The 22,324-nt window shown below is 46.3% G+C and overlaps 1 protein-coding gene across 1 annotated transcript in view; it reads right to left on the bottom strand.

Annotated features, from left to right (window-relative positions):
• Positions 1-22,324, bottom strand: part of RBL2 (RB transcriptional corepressor like 2) — a 533,156-nt gene that overhangs the window by 249,458 nt on the left and 261,374 nt on the right. The window contains exon 15 of the mRNA XM_069216335.1: positions 16,077-16,334. Coding sequence (XP_069072436.1) covers positions 16,077-16,334 — 258 coding nt within the window. The remainder of the gene's footprint in view (positions 1-16,076; positions 16,335-22,324) is intronic.

The following is a 22,324-nucleotide window of genomic DNA, read 5'->3' on the forward strand; positions in this document are numbered from 1 at the left end:
TAAAACTGTACCTTTGTTTCCACAATTGGCACAGCCCTGGCACACAGATAAGTCCCTTGTAACTGGTACCCCTGGTACCAAGGGCTCTGTGGCCAGGGAAGGTCTCTAAGGGCAGCAGCATGTATTATGCCACCCTGGGGATCCCTCATTCAGCACATGCACACTGCCTCACAGCTTGTGTGTGTTGGTGGGGAGAAAATGACTACGTCGACATGGCACTCCCCTCAGAGTGTCGTGCCCTCAACTCACTGCCTGTGGCATAGGTAAGTCACCCCTCTAGCAGGCCTTACAGCCTTAAGGCAGGGTGCACTATACCACAGGTGAGGGCATAGTTGCATGAGCACTATGCCCCTACAGTGTCTAAGCCAAATCTTAGATATTGTAAGTGCAGGGTATTCATAAAGAGTATATGGTCTGGGACTTTGCCAAACACGAACTCCACAGTTCTATAATGGCTACACTGAAATCTGGGAAGTTTGGTATCAAACTTTTCAGCACAATAAATCCACACTGATGCCAGTGTGGGATTTATTGAAAAATGCACTCAAAGGGCATCTTAGAGATGCCCCCTGTATACCAGTCCAAACACCAGTGTTAGGCTGACACGTTCCTGCAAGCCTGCCACATCCAGATGGGTTTCTGGCCACATGGGGTTAGTGCCTTTGTTACTCTGTGGCCAGGAACAAAGCCTGCACTGGGTGGAGGTGCGTCTCACCTCCCCCTGCAGGAACTTTAACACCTGGCAGTGAGCCTCAAAGGCTCATGCCTGTTACAGCGCCCCAGGGCATCCCAGTTAGTGGAGATGCCCGCCCCTCCGGACACAGCCCTCACTTTTGGCGGCAAGTCCGGAGGAGGTAATGAGAAAAACAAGGAGGAGTCACCCACAAGTCAGGACAGCCCCTAAGGTGTCCTGAGCTGAGGTGACCCCTGCCGTAAAAAATCCTCCATCTTGTTTTGGAGGATTCCCCCAATAGGAAGGGGATGTGCCCCCCTCCCCTCAGGGAGGAGGCACAAAGAGGGTGTAGCCACCCTTAAGGACAGTAGCCATTGGCCATTGCCCCCTGACCTGAACACCCCCCTAAATTGAGAATTTAGGGGCGACCCAGATCCCAGGAAATCAGATTCTTGCAACGTGAAGAAAGAAGAAGGACTGCTGATGACGGTGACGACAACTGACGTGGCCCCAGCCCTACCAGCCTGTCTCCAGACTCAAAGAATCTGCACAGCGACACATCCAGCGGGACCAGCGACCTCTGAGGACTGACCTGCACCTAAAGGACCAAGAACCTCCCGCAGACAGCGGCTCTGTCCAGAAACAGCAGCAAAGAAAGCAACTTTAAGAGATGCCAACTTCTCGCCAGAAGCGTGAGTCTTCCCACTCTGCACCCGATGCCCCTGGCTCGAGTTCAGGACAACCAACACCGCAGAGAGGACTCCCAGGCGACTCCAACGACGTGGACACCCTGAGTCGACCTCCCTGCACCCCCCCACAGCGAAGCCTGCAGAAAGGATCCAGACTCTCCCCCTGACCGCGACTGCCTGGTAACAGAGGAACCTGACGCCTGGACCAAGCACTGCACCGCAGCCCCCAGGACCTAGAGAAACCACCTACCAGTAGGCGGCCTTCATCCTGGCCCAGTTGGTGGCTGGCCCGAGAAGCCCCCCTGTGCCCTGCCTGCATCGCCAGAGTGACCCCCGGGTCCCTCCATTGTTTTCTACGACAAACCCAACACCTACTTTGCACACTGCACCCAGCCACTCCTGTGCCGCTGAGGGTGTATTTTGTATGCCTGTCCCCCCCCCCCCCCAGTGCTCTACAAAACCCCCCTGGTCTGCTCCCCGAGGTCACAGCTACTTACCTGCTATCAGACTGGAACCTGGAGCACCACTGTTCTCCATAGGCACCTATGTTATTTGGGCCTTCCTTTGATCTCTGCACCTGAGCTGCCCTGTGTTGCTGGTGCTGAGGGTTTGGGGTTGCCTTGAACCCCCAACTGTGGGCTGCCTATGCCCAGGAGACTGAACTTGTAAGTGCTTTACTTACCTGAGAAACTAACTATTACTTACCTTCCCCAGAAACTGTTGATTTTTGCACTGTGTCCACTTTTTAAATAGCTTATTGCTATTTTTAACAAAACTGTGTACACTACTTACCTGTGTGAAGAACCTTACAATTTATGTACTTACCTAAAATTTTAATCTTGTGGTTCTAAAATAAATTAAGAAAATAATATGTTTCTCTATAAAAAAAACTATTGGCCTGAAGTTAAGTCTTTGAGTGTGTGTTCTCAAGCAACGCATCCTGCAGGTCCAGCGACCTCCGAGAAGCCTTCAGAGGACTGCCTACATCACAGCGGACCAAGAACTACAGTGGACAGCGGCCTTGTCCAAAAAGGAACTCCATCTCAGGACTCCAGAACTGCTCCGGAACCACGAATCCTGCCCACTCTGCACCCGACACCCACGTCCTGAGTCCAGGTGGCCCAACTAAAAAGAGCTTGTCCCCAGGAGATTCTGAGCAAGTGCCCACCCTGGGTTGACCCCTCCAGTCCACCATGACAACGCTTACAGCCTAAATCCGGAGGACCCCCTGACTGCGAAAGAACCGGTTGAAGATTCCAGACACCAAAAGGTATCCCTGCACCCACAGCCCCCTGGTCTTGGAGAATCAGAACTTCAGTGCAGCAATGTCCAGCAGGCGGCCCCCCTCTTTGTCGAGCCTTTGATTTCACGGAACCACCCCCCCTGGACTTCACCTGCAGGATTGTTGTGGCCCACAGGGTCCCCCTAAAGGAAAGCATTGGGAGCCTGATGCTGTGTTTGCACCCTGCACCCGACCGCCCTTAGGGTGTGTGTTTGGTGCTGACCTGTACCACCCCCCTCCCGGCCAGGTGCTCTTCTAAACCCCACAGGTCTGCCCTTCGAAGAACAAGGTACTTACCTGCAAGCAGGCCTGATTCTGAGTGCTCTCAGTCTCCATAGGAGCCCATGTTAAATTTGCTTCATCTTTGACCTATGCACCCGGCCGGCCCTGTGTTGCTGGTTTTGGGTGTTTGGGGTTAACTTGAACCCCAACCTGTGGACTTCCTAACCCCCAGAGACTGGAAATTTAAGTCTTGTACTTTCCTTCAAATCGCACTAACTTTTCTTCCCCCCAGGAAATGTATCAGAAAATTGCACTGTCAACTTTTAAAACAGATTATTGCCATTCGTACGAAAACTGTATAACTTGCCAATTCTAATCAAAGTGGAATTGATACATATGTGGAATACTTATTTATTCATGTACTTACCTGCAACTTGAATATTGTGGTTCTAGAAATAAATTAACAAAATATATTTTCTGCTATATAAAAACTATTGGTCTGGAGTATGTTATTGAGTGTGTGTGGCTTCCCTTACTGTCTGTGTGTGTACAACAAATGCTTTGCACTATCCTCTGATCAGCCTAAAAGCTCGACCACACCGGCACAAAAAAGATATTAGTATTATCTTCTTTAGCCTCTGGGGGACCCCTGGACTCTGTGCACACTTTATCTCATTTTGATAAAGTATATACAAAGCCAGCTTCCTACACCACTAGTGACATTAAATTTGATTTACATGTTTCACTTTTTAATATACAGCAAACAGCCTTAGGACTGATTAGGCTTGAACAGGGGTGACTTACATTTAAAAGGGAGGTTTGGGGCTTTGCCACTACCTTAAAAGTTGAGTTAGCAGTTTTAAACTGCCCTTCCAGTCTGCAGTGGCAGACTGGGAACTATTTTTTTACTTGACTCACTCAGGGTGGCAGAACAAATGCTCTAGTTCCTGGAGGACGCTCTAATTTACAGGCCATGGATACCCATGGTACCATATACTAGGGACTTACAAGTAAGTTAGGCTATGCCAACTGGGAACAATCCAATCAAACATAAACCATTTTAAGGGTCAGAACACATCTTTACCAGGGCTCAAGGTATTTCAGAACCAATACACTAGTACCTAGTAGTCAAAATGGGGCCAGAAAGTTGGGCTAGTCCAGAAAAAAGCTGGTCTCCCTACACTTGCCATTCTTTGCACAAGCAAACTCTGTAAAGAGATGATCGTCCAACCGATGTTCTTTGGTGCGATCAGTGAAACAATATGAGAGTTCCTTTTGGGTTCAATCATTGGAGAGACTCTTCTTTTTATGAAGGATGAGGTGGGGCAAAGAATGCTAGAGGAGTGACAGCCTGTTCAGTATGAAACAGTGTTACTATTTTTGGTAGAAAAGATGCATGGGTCCTCAGTACAAGCTTATCTGGAAAGAAAGTGGTACAGTGTGGTTGGACAGAAAGAGCCTAAAGCTCGTTCACACTCGAGGTAATGGTATAGCGATTAAGGAGCCCTTTTTGACGGCAGGAGCCATAATGGGCAACTGTATGTCAGCTCTCAAAGGGAGTACTCATTAAAACTCATAGCAACCAAATTTAAATCACCCTGCGACAACATAAAAGAGTTTGTGGAAACAAATGTAGAAAACATAACAAAAATCTCACCACAACCTGTGATTTAAACAATGAAGGTTGATTCAGGAACCACAAAAAAGCAGACCGAGCCAACAGGTACCATTTAACAGAGCCCAAAGCAAGTCCTTGTCAAGGACAAAACTAACAAAATGTCAGGCAACTTTGCCTGCACCTGGTCACTGTTTCAGGTGCTGCACTAAACTAGAAATTTGCCCCAACGACTGGAGTACACATATTTTGTAGTGGGAGGCCTTGCTGCCAAGATGACAGCAATGATCTCAAGAGGAAGTTCAAATGCTGTCCACCGACATCTCTCAATCTCTAAGCACGGAGATGCAGATTGTCCAGGCCTGATGCAGCACCCTGTCCTGTTGTTGCGAAAGGAGATCCTACCTAAGTGGCAGCTTACTTGGAGGACAGATGTTTATAGCCAGGAGCCCGGCTACCACACTTTACTGCCCTAATTCTAACAGGGCTTGGGCCTGATTGTTCCTGATCTTCTTCTGAAGTGACAGCTGAAGAGGCAGCAACAGGAAGGCATACAGGAGAAGCAAACTTCACTCTAAGAAGAAAGTACCTCCCAGGGAAAGCCTCCTTGGGAACCACAACACGAGAAAGTGATGGCATCGGACATAATTGGAGGTAGCAAGAAGATAGAGCCAAGTTACTGCCCAGTGATAGAAGACGTCTTCAGCCACCTCTGATGTAACTGTCATTTGTGGTCTGCTAAGTGTTGGAGGCTGAGGTAATTTGTCCTGGAGTTTAGAGATCCTAAAAGGAGATTATTTGCTAGAAAAATCCCCTTGCAGTCCAGCAACTTCTGAGCTGTAGAGCCTCCTGAAACAGAACGCACAAACCCAACCCGCTCTGCAAGTTGCAGTATCACATGGCGGTGGCACTGTCCATAAGAACCTGCACCAGCCTTCTTTTGATGGTAGGCAAGACGTCCTTCAACTCCAAAGCAAATCGCCTTCAACTCCAACAAATCTGTGTTGAGTTGAGCTTCCGCCAAAGGACTCAAGATTTCCACCACTCTCACTTGGTGTCCCCAACCCAGAAGTGATGCATCCATCACCACTGTCTATTTTTTTGCAGTCTCCTCTGAAATCAGGATACAATCCCACAGATTCCCCAGTGCTGTGCCTACTGAGAATGTAGGCCCCACTATAGAGCCTGCATACGCCACCAGCCATGTTTCACCAGCATGATACAAGAAGCAAGCAATACCAAGAGCTTCGGAGGTTTCTGCATAAGATCCAGGACAGAGGCTGAAACACTGGTACCATACCCTTTTTATCTGGACTTTCCGCTCCAGGAAAAAGTCACAAAATCGTACCATATTCACAGTAGCTCAGATGAAAGGAGGTGTGAGGTGTAACTTTGGCATGTTGTTAGTGAACTCCATCGATGTTACGAGGTCCGCCGTCATCTGCAGGTGGTTGATGAATACCTATGGCGAGCCCGCCTTCAACAATCAGTCGTTGAGTTAGGGGAAGATTGGAAGCCCGTCTTCTGAAGCTGCGCTGTGGTCACTGCCATCCCTTTCGTAAAAACCTGTGGGGTGCTGGTGAGACCAAAACGAAACAATTAAATCTTTCCCACTTTGAACCACAGATAGTGCCTGTGGGTCTGCACTAGGGGGCTATGGAAATAAGTGTCCTACAGGTCCAACACCACCATCTAGTTTCCAGGCAAATTCTGCTGCATCGCAGTCATCTTGGATAGCTTGGATGAGGGATACCTGGGAAGTCATATAGAACTGTTGGTAAAACTTGGGCCACTGTACTCCATAGGGCATGGGAGTTGAGGCCTAAAATACAGATAGCGTTTGTAGATTGCACAGCAATGCTCACAGAGGAAAATATGCGCTTGCCAAATGTCTCTATGCACTCAAGATTCACAAATTGGTGCAGTGGTGGGAAGGCATTGGAATGTACCTTAATAGTGGATGCTTGCACTTCCAAGTTCTCTGGCATGGGGTGCTGTGCAGGACAGTCAGGGTCTCCTGGCACTGGATGATGGTGCAGTTACCTGCTTATCGACTGGCGCTACATAATATACTTTCTCTTCAGTAGGAGTCTGTGAGAGCCTCAATAAATTGTAAAAGAGGTCCTATAGATACCTCACCAGGCTGGAGTACCACTAGTCTTCACGTACATAGTATGTATTTCTAGGCCTAGAACTTCTGTTGCCCTCTGCATAACAACAGTGAAGGAAGCACTTTCTTTGGTGGCAGGGCAGGGAGGAGAAGAGAGGCCAGTATCTGGAGAAATGTCCAAACCACTGACATCTTGTAATGCTATATACCAGGTATCCTCATCATACTGGGGAACAAAATTATCCTCTTCATCAAAACTGTCACTTCCCGAAAAGATTGTGCAAAGTCTGCACCCTGCTGCATGGTAAGGGCAAGGTGGGAGAATCCAAACGGTTGGCAGCTGTCTGTACTCCTGTGGGATCTGTCCATGGACTCAGTCGAGTCCAGGGTGCATTCTGCTCAGAGTCGGAAAGCAAAATGGGTTGCGAATCCTCTTCTGGCAGTGTTACCAGTGTTGATGTGAAGGGAACTGGTGCAGCGGGTGGCGACGGAAATGGTGCTGAACCCGCTGTAGGTTTGAGAGGCACAGGCTGTGCTAAGGAAGTTCCTCTCTGACAGATGTCCGGCAAGATGCACTAGAAGATCTTTGGGTCCAAGGCATGCCAGAGGCAACTAGTAAAGAACCGATAATGTGCAGAATGGTTTCCTTATATGCCTCCAATTGTGTCATAACCAACAGATCAGGAAATTCAAGGTGGATCAGGACTGGGCATGGGATCAACTTTGCTGGAGATCAGGAGAAAGACTGGGTGGTACACTGACACCCTCACACCCTTTCTGAGGTTTAAGAGTCACAGGAAGGGAGATTCCCACTCTGACTTCTTCTTGCAATTCCCTATAGACTTCTACCTCAATGAAGACCTTCTGCAGGAACAACTGTGGGAACTACTTTGGGTGCAAGAACAGGACCTTCCTTACAACCTCATCAGTCACAGCGTTAAATCTTCTGATGTTTGATGACATACTGCTTTGCTTTCATCTGGGTAGAGTCATCGCAAGCCCGGGAATCATGCCCTGGCCCCAGGCACCATACACATACCGTATCACGGTCTGTTACAGACATCTGTTTGCAATGATCCCTGCACAGCTTGAACCTTGTTGTCTTAGGACGTAGCACTTTCCCTTGCACACTATAAAGCTTTAGTGAGAAGTTTCAAAAAGGGTCTTGAAAAAGAAAGGAGTAGCTCCTGATTTGCCTCAGAAGGCAGGAATTAAAGGCACTGATGTCAGGGTGCGAATGTGGTGCTTATACGTGTCTCTGAGCATCGCTTTCAGAGACACATTACACCACAAAATGGCATGAAGGAGTACTTCTTTGAAGTCTACTGATCCAGTCTGACGCCGAGGGGATATTCTCAAGGAGAAGAACCTGCAGTTAGAGGTATCCATCAAAAGACCAAGAAACATTTCCTGGACAAGCTCCATGCCATCTATGACCCAAGGCTAAGATGTGTAGTAAGTCAAAGTTTTATAGAGTTCATTAGGTTGACTGAAATTCTTATATGAATGGAGCAGCCAAACACTGAGATACTTTTAAATCTGATTAAAAAATTATGTTTTTCAAAGATGCTCTTATGCATCTTGTGTGATGATTGTGCTGGACGGAAAAAGCACATGGCACAACAGATTTATTCAAGTGTTATTAAAAATTGGTTGTGCCAGGGAGATAAAGTAGCGACAAAATGCTAGAAAGGCAAGATTATATGAGGCAAAGACTATCCTATCTAGTTTATGAATAATACCAAGATGGCAAGTGGCATCTGCGGACACAATGTATGTTGGGAAGCATGGCTACTGAGCAATGGCACATACGATGAGACAGCTGCAGAGCTAGAAGACAATAGACATCTGGCTACAGACGGGTGCATGGATTTAGAAAGGTACTGCTGAAGGTGTTACCAATGAGCTGTGTGTTTTGGCATCATGCCGGAGATCCGGATAATATGTCAGCACTTCGCACATCGGCATGTTGCAGCATCAGTAAGTCCATTTTTGGGCATGGAAGGTCACTGTGAAACCAGTAGTAATTTTAGAAGCTATCCAACCAAGAGCAACAGATGTCCAGCCAAAGGAGGCAATGTTTGCCCACTGGTATGTTCCATATTGAGTGAACTCAGGAGTGACAGAAGCCAACCTCTTAATGGAGCGAGGAGAGATAGAGGGAGCATGTCACACAATATATTTTTGGCATTACAATGCCAGTTGATGTGTTCTGCTTTATGGCTATTTAGAACGTTAACTTTTTTTTATTGCAATTTTTATTATTTCATTTAACACAAGACCAATTACATGTACAATATTAATATATATGACTTACATTCATCTCCCAAACCCTCCCATTATGATACATCAACTGCCTTCAATGGAAATCATTTCCATCACATGGTTGTCATTATGGCCCTAACCATTTTGCTGTTTACTGTTCTGCAAACTGATTTCCTCCTAAATGGGAACCAAACAAGGGGATCAGACCTAAGTGAAACCATAAGTCGAATAATAAAAATGTTAACATCACAAAGTAAGCCCTATACAAAACAGTTAAATCTGGTACCCAAATTAATGTCCTAAATAAAAGGTACTACCAAGTGGAGACAGGGCTTACAACTACCATGAAATTGAGAAGGGATATATATGGGTTGTCACTGTTATAATTGCCTCTCAAGGTTCTGACTACTGAGCGAGTCATCTTTCCCTCATTTTCCCTTTAAATACAGTGAGTATTAAATCTCATGCATGTGCAAATCCATACATTCGACTCTTCCCTCATGATTTCCTTGTGAAGTAAGGTTCTGTTACAGTCTGGCCACTTCAGCAATTCTTGGCGTCACGCACGGGATGATGGTGCCCCTCTGCTCTTCCAGCTCATCGCCATTTGCCTTCTCACTAATACTAGCACTGGTCTAATAAATCTGGTTGTGGCTCTTTAAGTTGTAGGTTGCAGGTAGGCTTCTAATAAGCATACCTCCACATAATTCTATCTTCTATACGTGGCATTAACAAAACTTGGGAGCTGCTATCAAAAGACTCAAGTAAGGAAAATATCATGCCATATGGAAAAAAAATTACACCTGTCCTATTACATCTAGGGCGGTACACATTACCATTACAACACCGCCATAATCCTTCATATGTGCTATTCCCATTTGCTTTTCAGGTCGTTGAACGTAACCTTTGCCTGGTGTAATATAGCTTAATATAATTGCAATACTCTTTAGATCTGCCCATTATTTAGCACAGGAGTTACATCTCTCTTAGTATGATAGGGTGTAGAAAGCTGGCCCTTTATGTGGCTTAACACAGAGGGCAGCAAGACAGCCACAAATACACACAATAGTCAATAAATGAGACACAAGATTAAAAAAGGAGACCTTCTCCTCGGTCCGGGGCAGCTGGATGCAGAGGGTCCTTGGACCGTGGGATGGCCGTCACCGGTGGCAGTCACGGTGGAGGAAGATCCAAAGAAACAGGCTGCAGGCGAGGACTGGGAGACCAGTCCAGGTGAACCAACAAGTGGGCTCAAGTCTGACGAGCCTGAAGGACGCGGAGACACCAGTGGCCCTCTTCTTCTCAATCCGGGGTGTCCAGGTGCAGCTGACCGTCAGGGCTGCCGTCACAGGAGGCGATCGTGGAAGGGGGTGGGGGGGGTGGGGAGGGGGGGGCGCATTAAGGCTACAGGTGTCGGAGCAAAGATCACAGTGGGGAAACCCACGATGGACCTGGTCTCTGGAGAGACTGGGGACCAGGTTGGCACTTCAATACGGGCTAGGAGGCTTGGGTGCAGTGGTGCGGTACGAGGTCCTCTTCAGTGGTTCTTGGGTGCCTGCAAGGATGCCAGTCAGTGAGCAAACCAGATGCTGGTAGGGTGTCAGGGGGCACCTCTAAGGTGCCCTCTGGGTGTATGTATTGGTAAATCCAACACTGGCATCAGTGTAGGTTCACCAATACGAGATCTTTGATGCCAAACATCTCTATCTCCAGTGAACCCCTCATGTAGATGGGAAAATTGTATTGACCAGTGTCCAGCACATGCATTTAAAATGGCTTCCCAGGTCACTTACTGTGTCTGAGAGGTGACAAAGACATAGCAGGTGCACTGATGCTCGTGCAGATAGGCCCTCACATGTAATATAAGGTACCCTGACGTAGGGCTGTAAGGTCTGCTAGAGGGGTGTCTTACATATATTGCATGCAATGTTAGGGGATATGGCACACAGGCTGTGTGTCACGTTGTGTTTTCATTTTTGTCCGCACCAAGACACACAGCCTGCAATGGTGGCCTGTCATGGGCTTGGTGAAAGGTCTCTTAGGGTGGCACAATTTGTGCTGCAGCTCTTAAGGACCTCCATTAGTTCCCCAGGCCCTAGGTACCAGGGGTACCGTTTACTAGGGGCTTACAGAGGGTGCTAAATGCTTTGGCAATTGGGGAAACAACTGTGCCGTTTTGGGAAAGAACCCTGGCACGGGGGACCTGGTTAGCAGGAACCCAGTGCGCTTTCAGCCAAAACCATATCATGTACTAGGCAAAAAGTGTTTTGGGGAAGGTTGCGGGGAGGGATAGCCATGTCAGAATGAGCCACTTTCCTATATAGGGCTTATAGCTTCATGCAACAGGAATGTCCGGCAGGAAGCCCAAACCCTTCAGCCAGGTCCTAGACAGTTCTCAGGGTGCCCCCCTCCCCTCAAGTAGGTCTGCTGTCTGGTTTATCACTTGGTCTTCCCATTTACACAACCCCTCTCAATTACCACTATGTCACAGTACCATCAACCCTAAGATAGGGAAACCCTGTGTATAGGGAATTTGCTTTTTAGTTGTTAGTATTGAGGCGCTGCTTCCAGCCAAGGGCTGCTAAGCTCACTGGTCTGATTTTCTTCTCCACATTTACCCTCAAGCATAGAAGCCAGGTCTACCAAAGGTGGTGTACATGTGCATCTTGCAGATCCACACATTAGGATATGTGGATCTGCAAGAGCTCTCTGAATCTGAATGTGTCTTTGGGTATCTTAGCAATGACTCTGCAAACATGTAAAGAATCCATGGCAAGACCATCATCTTAGAGATGCTATTTTCTCAGCCACAGAGAGGGGTAGCGTGTTCTAAGACTTAAACCCAGTCCTCATATCTGTCATTAATTGTCTCACTTCCGATCCAGAATATCAGGTTCTACCCTATACACTCACATCCTAAGCATTTTAGCGTAGTCACCTCCCTCCCTCTGGTAGGGAGCCAGTCTTCAGGTTTGGATGCTCTGGAAACATAGTGTACTTGTCCCAGTTAATCTTAGCCTGGATACTGAATACATCTCAAGGGTTTCTATCATTCAAGCAGTGTACGCTTGCACATCATCAATGTATAAAATCAAGACATCAAAATGTAGCGAGATGCAGTGTTTTTCTTTGCCTTCTTTGATCAAAGTGAACACATTACCCTCGCCTGAGCCTGTGTGGAAATGGTTTTGTCGTCACAGCAAAAAGTAGAGGGGATAGTGGGAGCCCTATCGAGTCCCTCTGCCTATCTGAAACTGCTGAAATTATTGGTCCCTATGCCCTTACCCTAAATGTGTGTTTAGTGCATGGTAAAGATACCCATGCCTGACACTCCACCCTAGCCATATAACTTGTGGCACTGCATATAAGTATCACTAGTTAAGAGTATCAAAATCTTTTTGATATATATCAATAATATCCTGGCACAGGGGAAACAGTTAATGACTATGGGGCATAGTGGGGAATAATTTATCTGCCAGGACCTTACTCAACATTTTGTAATCTGTGTTGAGCATTGACAATGGATGGTAAACCGTCACCTCTAGTGGGGTTGTGCCCTGTTTAGGCAAAGCTACTACTAGCACTTCACGAATCGTGGGAGTGAGGATATGTTGCTTCTTGGCTGTGTTATGCAGATCTGCTAGTAGTAGGGCAAGAATGTCCACATAGGGCATGTAGAATTCCACCCGGAGTCTATCTGCACTAGTAGTTTTCCCTCAAAGCCATAACCTTTGTGGAATTCCTGGCTTCTGGCACTGTAATCTAGGCTCCCAACATAGTCACTATTTCAGGGGGGATCCTTACCAAGTTAGTCTCTCCTATGAACATGTACATTTCCTTCATTTCAACACCTGCTCTGTATTGGCTGTGAGTAATACTCTCTGAAAACCGCATTAATTTCCAATAAGAAATAAACAATTGTGTCCCTTGATGTTTTATAGGGGACCTACTTCTCTCCAGGTTCACTATTCTTATAGGACCCAATTAGTCTCTCTCACTGTGCGCCTTAACCAGGAAAGACCTGCAGTCAAAGCATCTTAAATGTATCCAATAATTGTGCTAACATCGTTTTTCCCCACCCAAATATTGCTTCTATTGAGCGGTCATTAAACCTACTTTATTTTAAGCCCCATTCTTCCTTCTCTTGCAACTTTATCTTCCTAGTAAGAGGTTATTGCAGACAACTATGCATTTATGGCTTCTGAGATCCATTTTAAACATTTCTTATTCTATTTAACTGGATGACTCTGTACCCCTATTTTCAGTAAAGAAATGTTGTACTACTTCACAGGCCTGCTGACAGAATACCTGGTTTTGTGACTTTTTAATCTGTAATCTTCATGTATGGATTACTGCTCGTGGTCTGTCACACCTCACTGTTATCATCAGAGGATTACAGTCAGAGTGGGTTCTGCAAAGATACTCAGTATTTGCAACCTTTAGGTGTAAAGTTGGTGTGCACAGAACTCTATCCCATCTAACATGAAGTTCATATGTGGGGTAGTACCATGAATCACTTTTAGTATGGGGGTTGTGGGCTCTCCAATGAGTCAGTCAATTTCCATTGAGACTTCCATATCCTAAAGACTGCTGCAGTTCACTGTTCAAGAAGGGAGTGGTGGGTGAGATCTATCTAGGTTTGGAACAGGTACACAGTTGAAATCGCCACCTATTGCACTAAGCTAATTGTACAAACACATTTGACAAAAATGTTACCTGATCTTGATTTGGAGCAATACTGTACTGACCACCGTTAAATTCAAAGCAACTAGTCTGCCACTTATCACTACAAATCTCCTCTCTTTATCTCTGATCTGCTTAATGACCAAGAAAGGTACCTCCGCCCTAATCCATATTAAAACCCCAGTTATTTGCTGTGCAGGTGTAAGGTAGAGCTGCCTTCTCCCTCTTTAATGGAAAACATGTGCTTTAAGTGAGTGAGGTGCCTTTCCTGTAGGAGGCCTACAAGTACACCTCTTTTTTTAAAGTAGAATATAACTTTATACCTCTTGGCTGGATTGTTCAAGACTCCGACATTCCAAGTCAGGAGAATAAACATCCCTACTGACCCTTGCATTCTGCCAAGTAAGGAAACCTCAACTGGGACTCATTTAACAAATCACGTAATTGATCGATGGGTGGATCCAATTGCTGTGATCCCCTCTCCACTTGCAGCCCTTTGCCCATGACTTCCACACTGACATTTCACTTTCAGGTACCTGAATGTGCAACTCCTCCAATTCCCTTTCACTTGGAATGAGAGAACGAATATGGCTAGCCATAGCGAAAATCTTCAACTAACTAAAATTCAGCTACAACCACTCGGATTGCTTCATCCATGGTGTACCAATAACGGTGTAATAGAGAGGTGCTCATTCCAGTTATTGACACTCTGACCATCCTCAATCCACTTCTTACACTCTAACTTTTACCACCTGTGGAAAAAGCCATTTCTATGACCTCTCAGAACACAATGCCCTTTAGCACCTCAGGTCCTGAAAGCATATGTCATATCATATCGCCCACAGTTTTCAAGAGTTGCTGGTGGCATTGACCTGAAGGTTGTACTTGACCGGACGCATCTCCAGTGTTATTTCACTTTATCCTCTTCTTCAAGACTCTCTCTCACATGTCCAATGTTGCTGCTCCTTCCCAGTCCTGCTGTATCTGCAAATTTTGTCTGCTTTCAGATTTTCCTCTATCTTCCTCTTTTTCAGTTTGTCTAGCACCTACTGTTGGCTGGATGCCAGTTTCTACACCCCGGGCTTCCAGCCAGTCCTATACTGCTTGGGGATTTGTAAAGAAGTGCGACTTTCTGTCATCCAAGCGTTTAAGCTTGGCAGGGAGAGCAGTGCATATTTAATATTATGTTCTTGAAGCCTTCATTTTAACTTCATAAATGAGACCCTTTGCTGTTGCACTGCTGCTGTATAATCAGGAAAGGTCATGACTTGGCTATCGCCCTTAATTATACTGCCTTTTGCCCATGCGTTTTGTAATATCAAGTTCCACTCTCTGAAATTTAATAGGTGGGCTAAAACTGCTCCCGGGCAAGCATATGACAGGTGGGGGCCTTGCAGGAACCCAATGGGCCCTGTTAGGTGTAAAAAAGTGAGGCAACTGCTATAGTGTAAATTTCTGTTCTCCCATTTCCCTTATAGAGTATACAGCTGAGAGTATTTTATCCAGCTTGGCCAGGTGGCCCATCTATTGGTTATCAGTACTCAGCACTTCAACTTCAGCATATTGATATCCCTTGATGGACTTCTCAGGCGTAGCAGTCACTTTCTCCTGATCCTGCTGGAAGTCATCTCTCTAACTGGTGGAGAAGAGTGCGCCCCTAATCTGGGCACCCTTGCTACTTGTTTCTTCACCAAGGTCGCAGGGCGTGGCTTGCAAAGAAATTTGCTGGTTCTAGCACTCGCCACTTAACTGATGCTTCCTAGTCTTATGCCAAGCCCTCTATAATGCCAGTGGCGGTAAAAGGCTCCTGTAGTAAGTAGGAAGCAACCATGCGACACCACCCAGGCATGCCCCTGGGATTCCACGATTCTCCAGATTTCAGCCTTGGTCCATAATAGTCTAGGCCTGCTCCTATTGCTCGTCACAAGGGCCTCAATGTTAACATGGCAATTCCTCATTCAGTAAACTGAATGCCTGTACAAGGAAGCAGGCATTAAGAGAGCATAATTTGAAAGTGCTCTGTAAATCCACATATGCCAGACGGACAAATCATTTGTTTAGTAAATAAACCTACATTGTGTGGTGTGGATTGTTTTGCTAATAAAAATAATTTAAAATATGCAATACATGTTGGAGGTTTTGAGTTCTCTCTCCCGTTGAGGCACCAAGAATAAACGCTTAAATTCACAGTGCAAGACATTTATGACAGTTCACTCCAACAGGGCTTTACGGCTGCAGCTGAATCGTCAACTACGGGCACCAAGAGCTGTACTTAATACATCCTTTCGAGTTACATGGGCTGAGTCCCATAAATTTCTTAGAATAGAAGAGCAACAAAGACGTTACAAAAATCCCATTATAACAATAGATTGTGCATTCTCAAAACAACCAAGTGACGTAATGATATCATGTAGTAAATGTGCAGAAAACAGCCTCTATACCAATAAACACACAGAAATAAAGTTCGATGAAGTACTAGCAAGGGTGTCTATCAGGCATGCCAAACTCCTACTCCTACTAAATCGTAAGTCTTTTACCTTGCACTGGTATGGTAACCGTTTGTCCATTGTTGGCGGTTACAGTTGCTGTTGCCATGGTTAGCAAAGTCTGCCCAGGAGTGACAGACATTGCCTCTGCCATCATGCTCTGCACTGGCACAGTATTCACAACAGGAGCTTGAGGTATCTGGGTTGGTGTTCCAGTTTCAGGGGAAGTGTCACTGTCTACAAACAGCCTTCTCCTCGTGGAGCTAGCGACGGGTGAACTGTATCTGTCCAGTAGGGTTGCTGGTGAACCTGAGAACAAAGAAGATTCAAATGAAAAAGGATGAAGGTGTTTAGAAAATAAAAGTTTTATTTTCAACAGAAGATATTATGTTATGAGCATATAATAATGAAAATATAAATAATATCACAATAAAGAAACTCATTTTTCCTGAGCAACATATTAAAAACTGAAGCAGACATTTCCTCATATCAGACTCCTACACCCATAAAATTGATGACTGGAAAGAATCCAATCAACATTTAAAAAATAATACAACAAAGGTGAACAGCAAATGACATATGCTTGATCACTCCCATGTGAGTCACAGACATTCCCAACATCTGAACAATGTTTTATAGACAGAATAATTCAGGAGACTGAGAAACTCCGTCCTCACGCTCAGAAACCCTCTTAGATGAGCCGTCACGGGAAAAATTCCCCTTCATTGAGCCCACTACCACAGGCAAGTAAATTGCCAACAAAGAGTACACAATCCATACCACACTCTGTTCATATAATGTACAGTGGTAATATTCTCAGACTCAAAATAAATGGTGACTTAAAGGCAAGATGCACAATCCATAGATTTAGCAAATTTATCAGCAGATGTGATCCAATACTGACCAAAGATCCAGTGTTGCTTGTCGTCCAGATGGGATTCAGCCCAGCAAGTAGGCAGCCACAACAGTAGCCTGTACTTGTGGAGGACTGAACAGATAACCCTACTTAAGATTGGTGGGATTCATCCTCCAGAATTGGTCCTGGAAAAGCAACTTGAAAATCTCTATCTTAGCCAATAACCTCCCTTAGTGTTCCAGCTACTGATGTAACAGGCACCAGGATGCTGCCCTTATTTGTGAATTGGGGAAAGAAGCCAAGCAGACATAATACCATTAGGACTGGGAGATGCAGGAGTCGTAAGCCTCAGAATCGTCTCCCCAATATGCATGATCCTCTGAGGAGGATTGCATCTATGAAGGTGAACCACTATGTTGGAGTGAGGTAGGTGGGCTTTGACAGTAAAACCCGAGCTGAGGAGAACAGCCATTGTGCAGCAAAGGCGTGTCTTGACCAGCAACAGTGACTCCACTTCTGCCAGCCAGTCATCCAAGTAAATAAATAATTCTGACTCTCAATAAAGATGTCACACCTAACAGCACTTTTGTGAAAACACGAGGCATAGTCATTAGCCTGAAATCCAAGTCCATGAACTGATAGTGCTGGGACAACAGACTGAAACTCAGATGTAATGCATGTAAGCAGGGAGAATTAGAAGATGGAAGTAAGCATTCTAGAGATCTAGGGATGCTAAACAATCCCCCAAATTCAACGGCCAGCAGATGTTGGACGAGAGAGAGCATTATGAACTTACTAAGCCAAATGAACAAGTTCAGAAGGCAGAGAACCAGAATGAGTTTCATACCTCTATCCTTTTAAGGGGCACAGTACTAAATGAGTACAATTCCACACAGCTTAGAAGTGGTACCTCTTCAAGAATAACAATTAATGGGGACCTTTGTTCAGAAGGGCAGGTACATCTGCCTCCACGATCGAGGTGTAAGTCAGAAAGCATGTCATACTGTGGGGATGATGGTCTGGGAAGGAACAAGAAGGTGCATGGTAGTGCACAGCCCTTGCAGAGGAACCAGAAGACCGAGCAGTCCATTGTGGTAAATTTTCAGTAGGTAAAAAAAAATAGGAGATCCTGTCACTAATCGAAAAAAAAGGTGGTGTAAGTGAGGCATGCAAGAGATGCTCTGAGGCAGCTGGTTCAGCAGATGACCGAGGGGACTGTTTCAGCTAAGGCTGGCAACCTTTCAATCCGCACCTGCCTCAATAGGAACTGTAGACTTTCTGAGGTCTCTAGACCAGTTGAGAGAATGGTCTCTGTAAAGAAATGGCTCCCTGTTGCAGTTACCCCCCACTTTTTGCCTGATACTGATGCTGACTTGACTGAGAAGAGTGCTGGGACCCTGCTAACCAGGCCCCAGCACCAGTGTTCCTTCACCTAAAATGTACCATTGTATCCACAATTGGCACACTCTGGCATTCAGATAAGTCCCTTGTAACTGGTACTTCTAGTACCAAGGGCCCTGATGCCAAGGAAGGTCTCTAAGGGCTGCAGCATGTCTTATGCCACCCTGGAGACCTCTCACTCAGCACAGACACACTGCTTACCAGCTTGTGTGTGCTAGTGAGGACAAAACGAGTAAGTCGACATGGCACTCCCCCCAGGGTGCCATGCCAGCCTCTCACTGCCTATGCAGTATAGGTAAGACACCCCTCTAGCAGGCCTTACAGCCCTAAGGCAGGGTGCACTATACCATAGGTGAGGGTACCAGTGCATGAGCATGGTACCCCTACAGTATCTAAACAGAACCTTAGACATTGTAAGTGCAGGGTAGCCATAAGAGTATATGGTCTGGGAGTCTGTCAAACACGAACTCCACAGCACCATAATGGCTACACTGAAAACTGGGAAGTTTGGTATCAAACTTCTCAGCACAATAAATGCACACTGATGCCAGTGTACATTTTATTGTAAAATACACCACAGAGGGCACCTTAGAGGTGCCCCCTGAAACTTAACCGACTATCTGTGTAGGCTGACTAGTTTTAGCAGCCTGCCACAAACCGAGACATGTTGCTGGCCCCATGGGGAGAGTGCCTTTGTCACTCTGAGGCCAGTAACAAAGCCTGCACTGGGTGGAGATGCTAACACCTCCCCCAGGCAGGAATTGTCACACCTGGCGGTGGGCCTCAAAGGCTCACCTCCTTTGTGCCAACCCAGCAGGACACTCCAGCTAGTGGAGTTGCCCGCCCCCTCCGGCCAGGCCCCACTTTTGGCGGCAAGGCCGGAGAAAATAATGAGAAAAACAAGGAGGAGTCACTGGCCAGTCAGGACAGCCCCTAAGGTGTCCTGAGCTGAAGTGACTCTAACTTTTAGAAATCCTCCATCTTGCAGATGGAGGATTCCCCCAATAGGGTTAGGATTGTGACCCCCTCCCCTTGGGAGGAGGCACAAAGAGGGTGTACCCACCCTCAGGGCTAGTAGCCATTGGCTACTAACCCCCCAGACCTAAACACGCCCTTAAATTTAGTATTTAAGGGCTACCCTGAACCCTAGAAGATTAGATTCCTGCAACTACAAGAAGAAGGACTGCCTAGCTGAAAAACCCCTGCAGAGGAAGACCAGAAGACGACAACTGCCTTGGCTCCAGAAACTCACCGGCCTGTCTCCTGCCTTCCAAAGATCCTGCTCCAGCGACGCCTTCCGAAGGGACCAGCGACCTCGACATCCTCTGAGGACTGCCCCTGCTTCAAAAAGACAAGAAACTCCCGAGGACAGCGGACCTGCTCCAAGAAAAGCTGCAACTTTGTTTCCAGCAGCTTTAAAGATCCCTGCAAGCTCCCCGCAAGAAGCGTGAGACTTGCAACACTGCACCCGGCGACCCCGACTCGGCTGGTGGCGATCCAACACCTCAGGAGGGACCCCAGGACTACTCTGATACTGTGAGTACCAAAACCTGTCCCCCCTGAGCCCCCACAGCGCCGCCTGCAGAGGGAATCCCGAGGCTTCCCCTGACCGCGACTCTTTGAATCTAAAGTCCCGACACCTGGGAGAGACCCTGCACCCGCAGCCCCCAGGACCTGAAGGACCGGACTTTCACTGGAGAAGTGACCCCCAGGAGTCCCTCTCCCTTGCCCAAGTGGAGGTTTCCCCGAGGAACCCCCCCCTTGCCTGCCTGCAGCGCTGAAGAGATCCCGAGATCTCTCATAGACTAACATTGCGAACCCGACGCTTGTTTCTACACTGCACCCGGCCGCCCCCGCGCTGCTGAGGGTGAAATCTCTGTGTGGACTCGTGTCCCCCCCGGTGCCCTACAAAACCCCCCTGGTCTGCCCTCCGAAGACGCGGGTACTTACCTGCAAGCAGACCGGAACCGGGGCACCCCCTTCTCTCCATTCTAGCCTATGTGTTTTGGGCACCACTTTGAACTCTGCACCTGACCGGCCCTGAGCTGCTGGTGTGGTGACTTTGGGGTTGCTCTGAACCCCCAACGGTGGGCTACCTTGGACCAAGAACTAAGCCCTGTAAGTGCCTTACTTACCTGGTTAACCTAACAAATACTTACCTCCCCTAGGAACTGTGAAAATTGCACTAAGTGTCCACTTTTAAAACAGCTATTTGTGAATAACTGGAAAAGTATACATGCAATTTTGATGATTTGAAGTTCCTAAAGTACTTACCTGCAATACCTTTCGAATGAGATATTACATGTAGAATTTGAACCTGTGGTTCTTAAAATAAACTAAGAAAAGATATTTTTCTATACAAAACCTATTGGCTGGATTTGTCTCTGAGTGTGTGTACCTCATTTATTGTCTATGTGTATGTACAACAAATGCTTAACACTACTCCTTGGATAAGCCTACTGCTCGACCACACTACCACAAAATAGAGCATTAGTATTATCTATTTTTACCACTATTTTACCTCTAAGGGGAACCCTTGGACTCTGTGCATGCTATTCCTTACTTTGAAATAGCACATACAGAGCCAACTTCCTACATTGGTGGATCAGCGGTGGGGTACAAGACTTTGCATTTGCTGGACTACTCAGCCAATACCTGATCACACGACAAATTCCAAAATTGTCATTAGAAATTGATTTTTGCAATTTGAAAAGTTTTCTAAATTCTTAAGAGACCTGCTAGGGCCTTGTGTTAGATCCTGTTTAGCATTTCTTTTAGAGTTTAAAAGTTTGTAAAAGTTTGAATTAGATTCTAGAACCAGTTGTAGATTCTTAAAAAGTATTCCAACTTTTAGAAGCAAAATGTCTAGCACAGATGTGACTGTGGTGGAACTCGACACCACACCTTACCTCCATCTTAAGATGAGGGAGCTAAGGTCACTCTGTAAAATAAAGAAAATAACAATGGGCCCCAAACCTACCAAAATACAGCTCCAGGAGCTTTTGGCAGAGTTTGAAAAGGCCAACCCCTCTGAGGGTGGCAACTCAGAGGAAGAGGATAGTGACTTGGAGGAAAATTCCCCCCTACCAGTCCTATCTAGGGAGAACAGGGTCCCTCAAACCCTAACTCCAAAAATAATAGTCAGAGATGCTGGTTCCCTCACAGGAGAGACCAACACCTCTGAAATCACTGAGGATAACTCCAGTGAAGATGACCCCCTGTTAGCCAGGATGGTCAAAAGATTGGCTTTGGAAAAGCAGCTCCTAGCCATAGAAAGGGAAAGAAAAGAGATGGGCCTAGGTCCCATCGATGGTGGCAGCAACTTAAATAGGGTCAGAGATTCTCCTGACATCCTAAAAATCCCCAAAGGGATTGTAACAAAATATGAAGATGGTGATGACATCACCAAATGGTTCACAGCTTTTGAGAGGGCTTGTGTAACCAGAAAAGTAAACAGATCTCACTGGGGTGCTCTCCTTTGGGAAATGTTCACTGGAAAGTGTAGGGATAGACTCCTCACACTCTCTGGAAAAGATGCAGAATCCTATGACCTCATGAAGGGTACCCTGATTGAGGGCTTTGGATTCTCCACTGAGGAGTATAGAATTAGATTCAGGGGGGCTCAAAAATCCTCGAGCCAGACCTGGGTTGATTTTGTAGACTACTCAGTAAAAACACTAGATGGTTGGTTAACTGGAAATGAAGTGTGTGACTATGTTGGGCTTTATAATTTGTTTGTGAAAGAACACATTTTAAGTAACTGCTTCAATGAAAAGTTGCATCAGTATCTGGTAGACCTAGGTCCAATTTCTCCCCAAGAATTGGGAAAGAAGGCAGACCACTGGGTCAAGACTAGGGTAACCAGAACTTCCACTGGGGGTGACCAAAAGAAAGGGGTTACAAAAACTCCCCAGGAGAAAGTGGGTGACACTAGAAACAAAGAAAAAGAGTCCTCTGTAGGCCCCCAAAAACCAGAACAGGTGGGTGGGCCCCAAGACACAACCCAAAACAAAGGTGGGTACCAGGGTAAGAACTGGGATGC

This window comes from Pleurodeles waltl, chromosome 12 (genome assembly GCF_031143425.1).
Source record: "Pleurodeles waltl isolate 20211129_DDA chromosome 12, aPleWal1.hap1.20221129, whole genome shotgun sequence".
Taxonomy (NCBI): Eukaryota; Metazoa; Chordata; class Amphibia; order Caudata; family Salamandridae; genus Pleurodeles; species Pleurodeles waltl.